At 36.1% G+C, this 18,695-nt stretch overlaps 1 protein-coding gene across 1 annotated transcript in view; it reads right to left on the bottom strand.

Moving 5' to 3' along the window:
• Positions 1–2,437: 2,437 nt before the first annotated feature.
• UBE3C (ubiquitin protein ligase E3C) overlaps positions 2,438–18,695 on the bottom strand; it is an 83,198-nt gene continuing 66,940 nt past the window's right edge. The window contains exons 20-23 of the mRNA XM_069778192.1: positions 13,036–13,224; positions 12,872–12,938; positions 11,851–11,981; positions 2,438–6,347 (exon numbers count right to left, since the gene is read on the bottom strand). Of these exons, the coding sequence (XP_069634293.1) occupies positions 6,177–6,347; positions 11,851–11,981; positions 12,872–12,938; positions 13,036–13,224 (558 nt within the window). The 3' untranslated portion in view covers positions 2,438–6,176. The remainder of the gene's footprint in view (positions 6,348–11,850; positions 11,982–12,871; positions 12,939–13,035; positions 13,225–18,695) is intronic.

The following is an 18,695-nucleotide window of genomic DNA, read 5'->3' on the forward strand; positions in this document are numbered from 1 at the left end:
AAAAGAATTCTTCTTAATTAAAGATAGAAGGGCTAGACGGAACTAATTTCTTTAGAAGGTGTGTTTGACAACACACAGCAAAACTACACAGCAACTGCTGAGATGCTTTTCCTAGACTGAACATTAGGGTAAGCAGAAGTATCAAGATGATCTGAAACTACACCATCTGGTAAATGCCCGTTTCCTTCTTCAGCAATCAAGAGTTTTGTGTTAACTATAAACAGAGAATAAAATAGAAATAATGCAAAACTACTTTTCAGTCAAATGTTACACAGAATGAACTAACAGCTGCTCTGGGAATGCAAAAAAGAATGATCTTAAATATAGTAGGACATTTGAGCAAGCTGTTCCTATAAATACATTAACAAACACTGCAAACAGAATGTAGGTTTTCTACAGAGATGTGGACATGCAAACTTAGTCCCAGGCTGGAGAGCAACTATTCTAGCAATGAAACGTAGCAATGATTTAACCATCACACAAGTTCATCCCTTGACAGCATGAAAGCAAGCCTGCAGGACATCTGTGCCTGCCTTTATGTATAAGCAGTCCCGCTGGTGCCAGTCAGAATTCCCATGTTTCTCCTGTTTGACTGTCTGATGTGCTTTGCTGGATTGCACCTAGCGCTGAGCTACCCAGTCTTTGCAGAAGACAGCCAAATTACAGGAGTTTGTCCAGGAAGTTGCACTTCTACATGTTTGATTCTGTTGGTGGCAGAACAAATGAATACACAGATTATTTAACATTTAGCATTAGTCCTATGGTTTCTGCATCAATGTTTAGCATTGTATCCATAAAAAGTTGTGAAAATAATTGAGACCTCACTTTTTACTAAGTCTGTTATTTCGCAATTGATAACAGATTTGCAAAATCCTTGAAAAGACAAAGCAGGACTGGAAGTTGAAAAAGCAAAGCCACAAAACCTTAAATCTAACCTTACCTGGTAAGTGCTATCTATTAACTACAGACATCTACAGGCATCTGTCAAGGAAGAGAATTAGTGTAGTCTACTCTGTCCCCAGTCACATCACGTCCACAAAGGTATTTTGAAGATGCCGCTGTGTTCACTAACAAGCAAGTCAGAGAGAAAGATGATTAAGGTTTTGGAGCACGTGTCATATGAGGGGAGGCTGAGAGAGCTGGGCTTGGTTTAGCCTGGAGAAGGCTCAGATTCCTCTTAGTACTGCCCAGTGACAGGACAAGAGGCAATGGGCACAAACTGGAATAAAAGAAATTGTGTTTAAACCTGATTAAAAATGTTTTATTGTAAAGGTAGTTAACACTGGAACAGTTTGCCCAGAGAAGTTGTGGAGTCTCCATCCACAGAGACATCCAGAACTCCACAGGGCAACATCCTGAGCAACCTGCTCCAGCTGACCCTGCTTTGAATAGAGGGGTTGGACTAGGTCATCTTCAGACACTCCTGCTGACCTCAACCAGGTTCCGTGTTCTTTGAAATGCGTTCAACTGGTACAACTTCATAATCACTTTTTGCCTTGTGTTGTCTCTCTACACACATCAGAAATATTATGAGCTTTCCAGACTACCAGATACATACTGAAAAACAGGCAAGATATCTGGGCATTTGTGTTCTATTCATGCTATGAATTATGAACTGCCCTACAAGAGAAATTTTCTGTCATTTTCTGTTTACCACATTTTTAGTGGCAGGTAAGCTGAAGAATATATGGTGCTATTTGTAAGCATTCCAAAATACACATGCACAATACTATATAAATGCTATCGTGGAACTAAAAATGTATTTAGCAATGAAAATAATAAAAAAGCAAAGGGAAGCAGATAATTACAATTACCAAAGGAGATAAAAATCAAATTACACATTCAGAGGGGCCTACACATGTGCTAAAATTCCAGAGGAAGCTGAAAGAGATGTTTTTGTACGTGTTTGCTAACAGAGTAGCATTCTTCACTATGAATTACAGCTTCTCATCTTTTTATCCAAGGAATGAGTTTTCTTTCCAAAGATTCTGAAGAATTTTTTTCAAAGCACATCAGTGATCTTAGCTACATTGTTTGAAAGACGCACTGAAACAAAGCTAAACCTTACAGCTGCAGTTTGACTGACAAGAGTGGGAACTTCACAGCTCGAAAACTGAAGTTACAAATCATCCTGAAGCAGTAAAATCATAGAATCACTTCGGTTGGAAAGGACCTTTAAGATTGAGTCCAACCGTTAACCTAACACTGCCAAGTTCACCACTAAGGGCCGCATCTACACGTCTTTTAAATGCCTCCAGGGATGGTGACTCCACCACTTCCCTGGGCAGCCTGTTCCAACAGTAGTAACCTCAAGACCAACAAACAGTTAATATTAGCTTCTCTTAGAACCTATTCAGTATTATCAATCTTTAGCAAGAGAATGCCAAATTTACTGGGGAGAGGGGGGGAACCGAAAGAAAAGAGTGTTTCTGCAAAGTTTCAAGAAAACTCAAATTATTTTATTCACAAAAGCAGAAGTCAATAAAAATATAGATATCCTGATCAGTTTTACAGACCATGTTCATTTCTTCTCTCCTTCACTGACAGGCAAAGCATCATGAAAAAAATTAGTAACAAGCATTTACATCACAAACCATTATTAACACAGATTCTTGTATATGAGCAAATGTTTTAAAGTTTTTGCATATAATTATAAATACAAAAAAAATTACAGCTCCAACAAAACATTCCAAGAAAAACAGCTCTCGTGTTTTTTCCTTTTTGTTTCTGTGCTGTACTATTTTTCAGTGGTAAAAAGAGTATGTGCTGTCTCACTGGCATTTAACAAACAGGTTTTGGTTTAACCTGAAATTTAGCATGAGCTCACTGCACTCCTTAAAGTGTTTTCTTTGAATTCCAAAGCCCTTCACAGATCAAATTAGGATGTTTGTGCTAGATTACTCAAGTAATGCCAAAAAAAACTGTCCACGTTGCTACTAATAGCATCAGGAAGCTCTTTTTTTTTAGTTATGGAGCACCACACACAAAAATAACTGAAGAAATCCTTGTTGTTCAAATCAAACTTCTGTCAGCTCAGTGTTTACACATGAAACTGGAGCCAAATCTTTCCCCTTCTGTAGACATAAATTCTCCGTAGAAATCATGAGTGAATTTTGTGAAATTTATACAAGTCCGGCTTTCAGGACCATGACAGAAGACAGCCGAGATTAAGGAACAAGGCCAATCATTTCTGGTTTGGTTTGGTTTGTTGTTGTTTTTTATTTCCAGCTAGTAAGACTAAACCCACATCCAGAAAAATTCTCAGAGTTAAACAGACCAAGTCCTAATTTTATTTTTTTATTCACTTTTATGCCTTTTAACTTTGGAGAGATGAAGAATTTGCAACCTCTTCCATTATAAAGATAAACCTTGACAAAAATGTTTTTAAAACAGGTTACAAAATTATAAAACAAAAATCATTTGAAAACAAAAACCAAACAGAAAATGCTGTCATTTTTCAAAATGCAAGTACTGAAGTAGGAGGACAAAACACTGAAGCACTGAAATTGACTTTAAGGAAGGGTTGTCTTGCACAAAAAACAACTCCAAACCCGTAATTATTACTGCTATAATTCTGATGATCAAAATCTACAATAATATTTCAGGTTACTTGCATGCAAGTGCTTCCTGCCTCTGCCTACCTAAACTCTGGCAGCATCACAACTGGGAGAGAGTTCACTCTTCTTTTAAAAAACAGAAAACCCATTTTCATATATAAACAATTCTTGCTACGGAAGAGCTACAAGAGATCATTTAGACCACCTAGCTCCTCAGGACATGACTAACTATACCTGTATTATTTCTCATACCTTTATCTCCTGTTCCTTAAAATATCCAGCAATAGATCATTGAAAAGCAGGGACTCGTGCTTCATTCTGACTATACAAAAACAGTTGACAGTCAGAATTTAAAGCAGTCGTTGCCAAAGGAAAGCCCTACCCTCTTCTTATTGCAGTCTGGATACTGAAAGTGTAAGCTGTTGCAGCATAGATTTTCAACTGACTACCTGCAGACTGAAAACTAGGCTACAATCCCACTGACTTGAGTATGTCAGAATTTCATACTTAATGTACAGAATATATAAAACAAGATCACAGAGTACTACATACTGAAAAAATAAAAAGTCAAGAGTATTTTCAGCAAACTCAAATTCTCTACTGAAGTTTTCTGCAGCGGTGTGAGTCTTGCCATTACATGACCACACCTATCTGCAACTCACACCTGCCCCCAGCCTACCCTCTCTGTTGAACTTGCACTCATGGTAACAGACAGGAATAGTGTGCACTGTCTCCTTTTACAAAAGCAGAAAGCGTACATTACCAGTCATGATTACTTGGCATGACTCCAACACAATCTTCAAAATATGAGCATTTAATAGAAAATTTAAATTTAATTTTACAAAATACAGACACAACACTACCCAATGTAGCAAAACAATGGAATTGAAAAATAATTTCAAAATATTTAAAGCATTAGGTTCTAAAATGAATAATGCTATCTAAAAGAAGTGTTCAGGTTTTGTGATTAGGAGGCAGTTCCACTATTACTGATCTCTTTTTCAACTTCTTTACAAGTTCCATAATTTATGTAGAAAAATATACAAGAAAAGAATTTTGGGATAAAGAATAGGTTGGGTATGTAACATTTAACATAAATAAAAAGCCTAAAGCAAAACCAAAAAGAAAACCAATCGTTTTATTTCTGTACATCAAGACTACAAATAGTATTTTAACACTTCATTTCTTACCCAAATTAAGAAATTATACATTTTTATATGGTTACTAGTAAACATCTTAAAATCACTCAGTTTCCCCACATGTAAAAGGATATTGCTGGTTACTGCTTATTAAATATGAAATCAAACAGAGGCTTCCAGTAACAGCAAAGTATTTTTTTGCATAAGAGATGAATACAAATTTGATTGTAAATTTTGATGATTTAAAATATAAAACTAAAGTTCAGAGGGATGCTCTTATGAATCTTACAGTTTGAACTATAATTCCTTTTTTAAATTGACTGCAGTTTGCATATGAATACCCAACAATGTGCCTACTACCAGGGGATCAGTTCCTTCCATATGAAAGCAAATTTTTTCCCAGATATCAAATTATATTAAGCAGCATATTCCCACCCACTTTTCTTAGCAGAAATACTGCAGGCAGATGGATATAAAAGCTGTTTAATCACAAAAAAATAATGAATTTGACTAGTGTCTGCGGCACAGATATGGTATTTAAGATGGAAAGAAATGATAGGGAAAAGGAATGTGAACACCACAGGCTTCAAATATAAAAGATAAAGCCTGGTAACTTTGGTTCAAATAATTTTAATAGTTGTTACATGTATATTTTTCCAAAGTGATGACTTTTGTATGTACTGTGTATGCAATAGGAGTCTGATACATTGAAAAAAAAAAATCTGTACAGGCACAAAAGACAGAAACAGAACAGAGAAAACATGGATAGTCACACCCATTCACGACAGTGTTCAAGTGATAATGACGCAGCCGAAGATTGAACTTAAAATTTCTCCAAGGTATTTCAGAAAGCACAAATGGAATATTAGAAAAGTTTTATCTCAGTGCCTACCATCTTGAGGGAAGGTAGTATAAAACAAAATCAGTTCTGCAACAACTATGATTTGTAAACAATTCTACAACGTAAGTAAAGATGTTAGGTTATCAGTAACGAGCACTTCCATCCTCTCAGTTCTGGGATATCTGCAAACATCTGCTTCACTTCCATCTAAAAGATTAATTACAGGATGTTAGCCCTGTCTCATCCCAATGCGCTGCATGGTACACAACTTTATTGCCAGTTTGTGAAATTATTTATGTTTGAACAGCACAAAGCCAAAGCTTCATCTTTGGTTAATTTCACTGAGATGTCACTGTTCTTTAAATGTGCTCTTTCCTCGCATAAACACAGACAACAGCCACGCTGCACACAGCATTCATTGTTTTGAATCATAAAGCAGTGTCAATGTAGTATTATTCAATGAAAGCTAACTAAGAAACCATGTTTAAAAATGAAACCTATTTGAGGGCATTTGATAAGACACAAGAGCTGCAGAAATCTAGATAGAATTCCCTTAAAACTGCTTGGGTATGGGTGCTGCTTATAGAGTAGGCACTGGTTAGTTCCTCTGCAGATCATCCAAATAAGCATCAGTTTGACTCAGCTTAATTCAAATCCAGCAGCACATTCAATGGCATAAAGAAGCTTGCTTCGCATAAGATTTTCGTCATAAAACTCAGGAAGCTTCAACAAGTTCATGCAGGTACTGGCAGTAGGTAGTCTGTCTAAATCAGATCCTCCATTGTGAATGCAAAATGCAGGATATAACTCCTGAAAAATGCAACAGAAAAAAACATCAAAAAATACATGCAAGGCAAAACCTACCCTGTAACAGCTGGCACAGATTTCTAGAAAATAAATCATTACATTAAAACCTGTCACAATGACATACTCAAATGGCATTTTCTTTCATTCCTGGTGGTCCCAAAAGCACTCCTGAGTTGTGTAGTGCCTCCCTCTACCTTGTCCTACCAAGATCCATTAATTTGCAAAACACAAAGCAATTTATTTGGTTCTAAGGAAAAAATAATTATTTGTTATTGTTCATACACTCTACTCTGCAAATTAATGATACTACAAAAACGGTGAAACACGAAATGGAAAAAATAATACAGCAGCATGCAAGAATTTTTTTGCTGTGTTTGGGATAAACAACTGGGACTCTCAACTTCAGACTCTCCTCCTTACAAAGCCTCCCAAATGCCCATGGATACTGTTTATTCTGTAAGAACAGGAAAATGATGGCTTCCTGCTACACTGAAGTTTTCTGACAGTGAAATACATGCCGAACACGGGGAACAACAGACCACTAGCAGTAATGGAGGTAAATGGAGAAGGATGTTCTATCATGTTTGAATGACATATAGTATTTGTCATTGTATAATGACACAGCTTCTTCTGAGTTGTTTTCTTCCTTCCAAGCAGGGAAGATGTTGTTTCCATATACACAAAAATCCCAATAAAGGCAATTTCACTCTAGCTAATGAAGTGATGTGCTATGCCAGTTACAACATTCTTCTGTTACAAGTTCAAAAGTATTCCAGTTTTACGCACAAATTCTACACGAGCATTTATTTGTCATGTTAAAGTGATGCTCTGAGGAGAGCATGAGTAAGTGACCAGACCTAAGAACAAATTTTATAAAGCTACAGTACTACATCAGTTTCTTTCTCTGACATCAAAAAAAAATCCCAAACAAATAAAAAAACTATGATCAAACATACCCTTTCAGTGTTTTCCTTCTAGAGCTTTAGTTTGTTAGCATACCCCAGATATACAAAATAAGTTCAAGTGGATGAGTATCAAGCCATCATTTTCCTTCTACTCACCACCATATACGATCGTATATTTCATATATTCTTTAATATCATCTGATACAATGTTAAAGGCATTTCTTGCCCTAAAGGGATTTCTGTCTAAATTAATCTTTCAGCAAGCCTACAATTCATGAATTTCAAGACGAACAGTACTAATGACTTCAGTGGATCTGTTCACATGTAAGATTAAGCAAGTATTTACACTACCATGGTCTAGAACTCTGAATCAAGAGGTAATTTATATTCTCCAAATAAAAATCTAATTTTATTTAAAACAATTATACTTTGTATTTCTTCACAGAGTGATTATAAAGTCACTCAGCTGTTACTGGGATGATATTGATGTGCATAGCGAGTCTGTAATGATATAAACTTGTTAAACCCTGATTATTCCTCTGATGTGATAGCTATTGATCTGAGGAACAGACTTTTAAGACATTTTGTATGTAATATTTAATTGTTTTAATAATATCTGATTTTTTCTTCTTCTGAGAAAGGGTATAGTGAAAAATATATTTATTTGTTACCTCTAAAGCACTGCTTTTGCTGGCAAGAAAGTATTCATTTTATCAAATGCTTGCCTGAGGTAAAGCAGTTCTGATTTTAGAAACTGGAAAAAAATCCCAGCTCCAAAGGCAAAAGGTCAATGAGATTCTAAGCTAAATTATTGTTCAAATGGAGGCCTTAAAAGTATTTCATGGCTAAAATGCTGCATTTTTAGTGTTCCTTTCAAAATGCTAATTGAATTCCCCTACTTTAGCTTTAAAAATGGAAAAATGAAGTTCTAAATTGAAATGTCATGCCAAGGGCACCATTTGTTGCATAATTAAATACTGTACAGCAGGAAACTGCAATAGTTTGGAAGTGAAAAGTATCATCAATTTATTATGTGACCTGATTGGAACTTAACAATTTTCAACCACGCTTTAATGATTTTTTTTTTTTTGTCCGTAACAATCACATTTATTAAACTTATTAAACTTTAATTAGCTTTAGTAAATGTTATTCTGAGTCTGAATCTGGCAGTGAGAGTTTAAGATTTTTAAATGATGCAAAGTTAGACTGTGCTATCGATAAGCTACGAGTGTCAAGACATTTCCTTATCTTAAATTAACAGGCACCAACTTTAAGGAAATGTGAAGGTTCCACAATATAAAGTGTACAGAACATTGCAGAGCGAGAAACAGAAAATGTGTTCCCCTCAGCAAAATACAGTACACATATTAAAACTGTAAATAGATTTTGAAGATACCTTGTGTGAATGTCTACCATCAACATAAATATATTCAGACAGTTATTTGGCCAATAATATTCAGCACTCCTGCAGATTCACACGCTTCGCCTTCAAAGCTCTAAACACCACACTGTCACAGGCTACCAAGACATTACTGCCGATGACAATACCAGTTACCTACTTCCTTTTTTGGCAAAACCCTGGTTTGTTGGTAAATCCATGTTAACAAGATGCTACTGCAAGCACCATCCAAGTATTGACTGAACTCCCGCTCAGTGCTGCCCAGCAAAGCAGCAGTAATGCCTTCTCACTCTGCTTTCTGTTGCCAAGACTGTTACATGTGGCTGAGCTCGCAAGTCCATTGTACAGTGAATTAATCTTTTAACTTACTGCTATCATGCTGAAAATTTGATGACTATTTAACTTCCATTTTTTCCAAGCCAAGTATTTTAAAGTCAGGTTGGGGCCTATCTCCCAAGTACACACACAGACTTCAGCTTTCCACATTTGGCTTCTTTTTTAATGTGTCATGGTCAGCCTTAGTATTTTTAGACTTTTGATTCACTTCCTCCATCTCTTCAAATGTCACGCTGGCCACCTCAAAGCTGGGTAGCTACATCTGCATTTCTTCCTCTCCCCTTGTAATTAAAAAGGATGACAACAAATGGAGACTTCTGTTTACTTTGTTTCCATACAATTGTTTCCCAATTCTCCCTTTATTACATGACTGATGCGCACTGTTCTAGCTTGGTCTCACCCCACAGTTTTCTAATTGTCCTTCCCACTGTCCTATAAAATCCTGCTTGTTGCTAAGAGTATGGTACAGTGATACTCACATGGACTTGGAGAGTTCAAGAGAAATGCTTGCAGGCTTTTAAATAATCGATCACACAAATCAATCAATGAATACCCTAGGTAGGATTCATGTGTTTAAACAGCCATCTCCATTGTCTCCATATCCAAATCTAGTCACACCAGACACTCTTTTCTGTTGAAGGGGATCTAGTAAGTACGTTTTGTGGAGCCTAAGACATGATTCATTTCATCCTGAAGTAGACACGTGGAGCAGACAAATCATCGACTGAAAGTGCCAATTCCTCTCCTAGGTGCCTATAAAAGGAGTGTAACTGAGCTATATGTTATAGATATTGAAGATACGTTGCCTATCCACCAGCTAACAGCACCACACAGCACTTGCTACAGCAGCTGAAGGGACTGTGCAGAGGGTAAGACTGCACAGAGGGTTACAGAACAACTGTACCAAAGGGAGGTTTAAATGATCACACGCTGCAATGGCAGTGCCGCATACCCATATCAGCTTACAAAGAAATAGGAAAATAAAAGGATTGAAGAGGGAAGAGAACGTGAAGTTGCAGTATAACGGGATAGGTGGAAGTCAAGGGAAAAGGGCCGTGCTTCCCTGCAGAATGTGGCACTAGAAACAACTCTTCCACTCCAAAATCGCTCTGCAGCCTGGAAAAAAACCACCGTTTAAACTACTGGGAGCATTCTTTCATCACCCCTAGCAAGTGATCCACATACTACTGTATCACAACCCATGTATGCTTTTAGGTATTTTAAATCATTCAAGTGTCAGAGGTCTGTGTCTGAGACCACTGTGATTTCAATACTGGAGTGTCTTCTTGTTTGTTTTGCAGAGGAAAACTGTATTTTTGAAAAAATTAATCGGAAGTTTGAAAATTCTAGAATTAATTTTGTTTAATTTAATATGAAAAAAACAGTGATAAGTACTACAAAAATCTAAGCTGTGTGCATGGAAGAGGAAGGTGGGGGTTTTTGTTTCATTTTTTACTTCTGACATCTTTATCATGTGTCACCCCCAGGCCACATCACAAGAAAGGGCCCAATTCCTAGAGCTGAGAAGAAATTCCTCTAGCATTTGCCTTTCAAGTATTTTTTAAATGCTGATAAAAAAACCCAAACAAAAACCCCCCAAAAACCCCACCAGAATGAACTTCCACAGTAAGATTCAAGAAAAACTTGTGCAAAATTCCAAGTGTGTTGTTTCCACCTCCAGACTATTAAGTGTATCTGAATTCCTTGTTCCTATATAAAATGTTAGTATCTGTCCCTGAAGTATTTTTATAATGAGAAAATGTTCATTCAACACCACTTATTTTACAGAACAGCTAATAAACCTTCAGGACTTACACAATACCTGCATTCATTTCTTATGGGTGCATCTACCTGTTTTACCTAATAAATGTAGGAAATTAGTTACTATCTACTGTTAATTAAATATTGTACCACAGTACCTTATAATGTGAGAATTTATTAAGTACACGTACTCAAATTTTGTTTGGCAACAAATCTTATTCTTACTTGTAAGGAACTGGATGACGCAATGCCTCTATTTGTTCCACATAAGCCCACCGTTGTATTAATTTTACTAAATAGTACAACAGTAAATATAAAGTTGACCACTGCACTAAAGGTGATGGTGTTGCTGTGAAGCAATTTATTCTTTTATTTTCTTACAGAAAAGCATTGAAAGTTCCCACATTTTAGAGGCAATTAAGTCCATGGCCAGTTCTTAGTCAGAATTTTGCAGCCCAGCTGAAACTCATGGGTAGAATATCCTCAGAATTTAGTTTCAAAATGTTTTCAATTTACCTCAGCCTCTCTTTAGTTTTATAAGCAGTAGACAAAAATTTTCTTCATACTTAAGCTTCACTGTCAATAGCAATCTAAAAACAGCAGCAAAATATTTAGATACAAAGGGTAATGACCTGTGACCCTATAAGCAGATAAATGGTAATTAGAAGGTAACACAATGCATCTCCCACTTCAAATGGTTAATTTAAGAGGTTCAAATTTAATAGCTGCTTTTATATCCCAAATCCTCTTTCGCCTGATTTAAAAGACATTATTCTTAACTCTACCTTGAAACTGGTAGCAATACTGCTTGGGTTCAGTAACATGAAATGGTAGCAAGGATCTTCCATGAGAAAGAGTAAGCGCTCTAACCAATGTGTTTGTAGGCTTATCAGATTTTGCAGTTAAAATAGAAAACAAGAGAACAACATTTCATTAAATATTTTAAAACTATACTCATTATACACACAAATGCAAACATCAAAACTGTTTCTGTAGTCACAGAGGAACATTCTTCTCAAATTGTAAAGTCCTACAGACAAGAAAAGCTTGTATCATAACCTGTAATATTTACAGAAACTTGCCAGGAAGTCAGGAAGATATATACCTTAAACCCCAGAAGAGGCGGTCGAGAGCAGCTTGTTACAAACTTGAGTAGTTTGCGTTTCTCTTCATCAGTGAAGCTTTCTACAACTCTCCAGAATATTTTAATTACAGGATGGTCTGCTGTGTAACCACCTATAATGAGATTTAAATGATTTATAGGTAGAATAGTTTTATGTAAGAAATAAATTCTTCAGAAAACCTAGTATCAATCTTGAAAAGCTTGGGGAAAATATAACCAGCAGGCTTATGCTGCTGACTTCCAGTATCTATAGATCTCTTTGATCACTGCATTTTCAGTTTCTCATTCATTGCTTACCTATGGCTACTATCTCCCTCAGCTTCTTAACTGCAGTTTTCTTCACCTAATCCTATTTATTTTAAATTAATTATATTTAGTTTAGCATTTACCTAGTAACTTTGGATTACTACCTTTACGCCAAGAGTCTGCAAAATCTGCAAGACTCAGGATGTTATTTAATGCATCAACTTACCTTGAGATAAGTTCGGATGTGAACTGATGATATAGTAGCTACTTTTTGATTACATTCATGATAAATGCAGGGAAAAATGAAGCAAGATACCTTACATTCCTCACAAGGAAAAAATACAAGCTCTCTCTTCAGGCCATCTGAGAAATGGTTAAGTACCTGAATGAGGTGGTAGAAACAACTATCCCAAAGTCATTTGCAGACTTATTTTCAGGGCAACCAGACATAAACATTGACTAACACCCATTTAGAAAAGGAATTACATGTTCTCTAATTATCCAGCTATAAACTTGTACTTAAGTGTGTGAATAAAATAAACTGTATACCTATATTTCCCAGCATTTATAAAATTAGGTTGCAATTTTACCCAATCTTCCAAAATTCAGGCCTGTCTAGAGAGTTTGGCCAAAGTTAACAACCAAAGTTAACAAGAATGACCCTACAACTTTGTTCTAAAAGCTACGATAAAAAGCAAGTTTATTTACTTCCGAGTCAGTCATAACACATTTTTTTGTTTAAGTAAAATATGCTTACCTGAATAGTTTGTGAAAGATTTAAGGTCATCCAAACTAATAGGAACCTGGGCACCAGAAATCAGAACCTAATAGTGAAGGAAATTAGACAGTTACATTACAGGGAGAAATTAGCATTTATTTCTGTTTAAAGCAATTGTTTTCTGCAGTTTTAAGCAGAAATACCTGTATTTCCTGTTGATCAAACATTCGAAGCCATTCAAGATTCACAACATTGGCCAGTCCCTGACGGAAGGCAAGGCAATGCTGTCGAATTTGTTTGTTTAACCTGTAGTCTGCCACCAGATGGATGTATGCGATTCGGTTAGCGCTGGTAACAGGAATATCTTTTCCACCTGGCTTCAGCTCAACCACCTATAAACATAACAATTTTCATCACCTTGGTAAACTTTAATTGTGTGCTGTAACCATAAAATCGAACTGCAAAACATTCTAGTAAGTGAGGTATATATTTGAAGTTTACTAGAATATAGTGAAGAATATTCACCTCAAAATAAGATAAAATATTATGACAAGTTATAAAGGTAGGGTTTTTTCTGTTTACCCATAAAAGCACACTCTAGACATCCAGTTTTTAGACCTAGACCTCCAGCTGCTAATGCAGCTGACCGCATGTCCCTGTGGTTTATTACCAGAAAGCAGATTCAGCAAAGTCAGAGTTCTTTTATAGGAGACAGCATGTAATACTAAATTCACCACTGCAAGTCAGACAGAAACTGAGGTGAAAATCTTCCCCTTGGCAAGCTCGCCCCTAGCTTCACTGATGCTATTAAATGCCCTGGAGGAGAGAGTAGCCTGTATAAGCACCACGCTCACACAGAGCGCGCTCCTTCCAGTTGGATCAGAAAAGCTGGGCTTGACTGGCTAGGCTCTTCTTTAACTGGTGATGGTGAATTCTGCAGGATCAACATTAGGGTAAAAGCAATGTCTGCTGAGTCAAAATTAAGATTCTGATACAAGCCTAATTTACAGAATGATAAGCATTCACAATTCTTACTGTTGAAAATCCAAGTTATACATGCTCAGTACTTTCAACAAAAGTAAAAAAAAAAAAAAAAAAAACAGACAAACAAAAAAATCAAGCCTAAACCTTGTTTTTCTACTGAGAAGCTTAACTTTTGTCCTTCGAGTACACCAAGATACCTCATCATGGAAGAATTTGTAATGAAAAACCCCAAAACCAAAGATACTGTAATTGCATTAATATATAAACTAGGATCAAAGGTAGTTGTTATTAAAACACTAAAGACCTTTACATTTTCTACTGCATGAGGTTAATTTTGATGAGTAGCAGCCCAATTGGAAGGGATTATTACAGTACTAAGAAGACGATTAAAAAACCTGAGAAGCTGAGATAATGTCACCTTCTGAACCATTCCAAAAAACGTTTGCTTTTCTACAGTGGAGTCAGCAATTTTTATTTTATTTTTTTTTAAACAACTGTGCATTTCAGTCTGTGGTAACGACCACATCTTTAAAGCACAGAGAATTAAACACGTGAATAGCTTCTTTTGTAACATGCTACCTAATATGTGAACTGTTCTAGTACTAAGCAAAATACAAGATGGTAAGATTAAAAATTCACAGTGCTTTTGAGCATTCTGATTTTTACTTGATTCATAGCTTTTTAAGGCCAAAAGAGAACATTAAGATCGGTGAATCTGACCTCCCAGATAACACAGGCCAGTGGATTCTGTCTAGAGATTCCTGTATTTAACTCAATAAATCCATAGATGAGTTAGAGCACATTTTTTAGAGAGACAGGCAATCCTGGCGTAAAGACTCCATGTGATGAAGTATTCCTTGATAAGCTACAACAACCTGAATTACAATAGGTGTTAAAAATATGTCTTACTTCCCACTTTAATCCTTCAGCTGCAAGCTTCTTGCTTTTGTTACGCCTACAGTAACAAAAACTCATCAATACTCCACCATGTCTGTGTGCCGGTAGTACTGACTGCCAGTAGTACCAGGTAGTACCTGGTGCCACTGACTGGCCCAAGGGTGAGGATATTTTTACTGATGAAGTCCACAAGGAGCATTAATAGAGTATGGACGTGATCCATACCACAGTGGAAACACCTGACGAGAAGGGGCCCCTGCGCTGCTAAGCTTTCTCCTCTGCTACTGCAGGCAACAATGCGGTCTAGGAATGTACTGTTTCATCCCCCTATAGTAGTTTTACTATTGTTACTGGAAAGTTAGTCAATAATTGGATTCATCTAATGATTAGAAACATTCTAATTTCCACTTCAAGTCTAATGGGTAAAGTTTGTTCATACCCATTGCTCTTATTTCAATATTGTCCGATAGCTTAACCAGCTCTTTCTTTCCTCCTCAATGATATCCATGATGTATTACTTACGGCCAGCAACCTTATTAATCTTCCCAGAGACTTTTTCACTGAACTAAAATAAGTTCCTTTAATTTCCTCCTATAAAATACCCTTTTACAAAACCTAACAAGATCAGAAAGCTTTCTCTTACTTATTATTTAAATTCCTGTCCTCTTCGGTGTTACAGGATCAGAGCTACCAATGATGTTCCACATGAACAGATCACTGCTGAAACCTCAACACTATTAATACTTTGCTATCTGCTCACTTACAAATTTTCTTTGAACTGCATAATTACTTGTTCTTTTGTCACTACTTCACCAAATACAATTCCTCTCTTTGAGGCATGGACACACTGAATTTGGCCATATTAAAGCATATTTATATCACCTAACTCATCGAGCTTCTCTTAAGAATACAGACACCAACAATCAACTAACTAATAGGTATTACTCCATTTGTGTACAATAATTTCTGTGAGCTCAGTATTTACACAAAAAGATGCTTGAACTGACTTCCTAAAATAGCAAAAGGGAACTACTGGCAGGGTGTTCTAGAAAACCGCTGTGTTTTAAGATTCATCCCAGCACTGGGTCAAGTAAAACGTCTAACTTTCCCTGCAGGTCAGCAAACAAAGATCAGGACATAGATTAATTTATGCTTATGTTTGCATTATAATAGTACTGTCTCCACAGTGGTTTAAAGATGTCGGGAAAGCTGTATTCATTGTATAATAAAAGCTATTCTCTCTCCCTATAATTTTTTTCTCTGATTTGCAGGAAGAATGTGTTGTACTCTTCTTGACCACTGCTTTTAGAAAATAGGAAAAAATGTTTTTTTAAATCCTATTGTTCCTTTTATTTTTATGTTTTTAAGTAGCAAACCTTGATTTCTGATCCAGCAACACTTCTGTAGGCCTCCTTCCTCCCCACAACCCTGCATTGCCACAAGTAAGACTACAGCATTCAGTTAACCCAATTTCCTGGGGTTTTCCAGTGATCTAACTATCCATTTTCAGAGTTTATCAATGTGAGATCACCATTTTGTCAAAGTATCATCACAGTCTGAAACAAAAGGGCTAATGTAGCCGGAATAATAAATATATTATGCCATAAAGGCTAAGATGGATGTAAAACAGAAGACAGAAAACAGTAACACTTGGTAGCAGTAAAACTATAGTAAATGTCAATGGAGTTCACTTTTTACTCATTCAGTGTTTTCATGGCGTTTTAAAGTAACTATTGTACAACTCCCACTTAATTCTAAATGTCAGGAATAATTGTTGGAAGAGTTCCTTTTCAAAAAGGCCACAACACAATTTATTACATCTTAAAAGATTTATCAGATTGCACTTTTATTTTTATCCATCCAATTTTTGCCACTAGATGGTGCAAGATAACAACACAGGTTACACAGGATGGGCAAGAACAGAAAGTTACCCAAAACGTGCAGACTTGTGCCATCACCTTATTTTCTATTTTGTAGATCTAAGTTTAAACAAACGAAAAAATAATTTTAACTTGGTTCATTATCAAAATCACATATTTTAAAAGAAATCAAATCATACATATTATTTATGTAAGTATTCAGATCATTCAGACAATACCATAGAAAACTGAATTTGATTCCACACTCACAGAATATGTCTTCAAAATGAAGGGGAAATACCAAAATGGGATCAAAAAGTCTCATGTTTTTAAAAATCTGCAAGAAAAGGTGCTTTGCATTTTTTAGTACTGTGGACAGAAGTATTGCATTAGGCCTCTGACTGAAGGTTAAGTACACTCGGAACCACAGTTGCATGCACTTCGGGTCTTCTTGGCTATAAATTCAATTATATGTTTCTGCAGGTACATACTAAAAAAAATGTGATCAACTTAAATTTATATTCTCATTTAAGAAAACCACAACAGTTTGTAAAAAAAAAAATAAATAAAAATTTACATCTATTTTATATATGGTTGCAGTTCAAGTGAACAGTTCAAACAATCATTTTGAGTTATTATATCTACTATTTTGAACATTAGCATAATAATGAAATAAATACACACTAAAAATCAGCAAAACAGTGAATAACATAGTATTTGTCAAGCAGAATTCAGGAGACTTCTCTTCTGGCTTACTGATAATCATCAGTCACACAAAGTCTATCTGTAAAGTGATTACAGCAATGTGAAAACAGCAAGTGCCTGTTGGTAGACAAACTTAATGCTAGCTGCTGCTCACACAGATCTGGCAGTAGCAGCTCCTTCCCAAGTTAATGGAAAAAAAGGTAATATTTAGAGGGTAAAGTGGGAAATACTTTAGGAAAGAATAAGGGACCTGTCATCTAGGTATTCTTTTTTTGTGTATGAAGATTTAAGACATATATCTCCAGTGCAATTTCAAAAAGCACTTTTATAGATAGTCAAGAACTCTTACAAACTGGTTTTAGGACAGATGAAAATATTCCATCTTTTCTCCTGAACTCTGATCACTTCTGTTCACATCACCCCTGAAGTTTTTCCCCATTCTGAAAGTAAGTCGATAAAGGTTTTCTTTCTTTCCCTGTCATCTGCCTTCCAGATGTTCAGGCAGGAGTTCCAGGTAGAAGATTGCATTTGAATGCCTAAGAATGCATTTGCCGTAAGTGTTATAAATCTGCCTGAGAATGATCAGCCTCAAATTAAAAATTTTGCTTCTGAAAAACCTCCAAAATAATTCAGGTAAGCCACTGTATCCTAGTAAAGAAGCTGCCAAGACAGGAACTTTCAGAACTATTTTTAAGGCTTCAAAATTTTCTCTCAGGGAAATTTCAAGGCAAAGAACTCTCCTTTAGTGAGTCAACATATTTTCAGTAACAGCAATGGCATTCACATCTGTTTAAAAAGCCAAAGAAGGTGTACTATACCAATTTCACAGAAACTGCTGCCATATATATCATAGTGCTTTTCTGTGGATTTGTGCTTCTACACTTGATTTATGGAGCCTTCTGACTGTGGAGTCTTCTGATCGTATTAAACTTTTCCAATCCATGTAATCACAAGACTCAATGTTTGAGAAGACTTGCTAGAGTACAGAATCTAACATTTTTGAAGGAAGAGGAGTACATATTTCAATCTTCCTCTCTTCCCTTGCACAGCCACACAACTCACCTTCCTCATTGAGAGAGAGGGGGCACGGGGGAGGGAGGTCTGAAAAGAGGAGGTATTTTCTGAATTTGTTAACCTTACACATATTATTAGCATTTTATAACCATTTTATCACCATCTAATCTACAAGATAAAAGGAAAAGTAAAATCAATATACACAGCTACTTGAAGGCACCTGTAACTATAGGCTAACATTCTTCTGAGACTTTTTATTGGCCACCATTTTATGCAGCAGATCCAACAGTTGAAATGTAGGCTGGTAGCACTGCATTAGATAATTCTTTATCAAAAGCTAAAGCTATTTGGGGTTGGAAGATAAGGTTGATGGCACAGCTCCCCTAATTAGCAGGTCTAATGTG

Source organism: Haliaeetus albicilla, chromosome 2 (assembly GCF_947461875.1).
Source record: "Haliaeetus albicilla chromosome 2, bHalAlb1.1, whole genome shotgun sequence".
Taxonomy (NCBI): Eukaryota; Metazoa; Chordata; class Aves; order Accipitriformes; family Accipitridae; genus Haliaeetus; species Haliaeetus albicilla.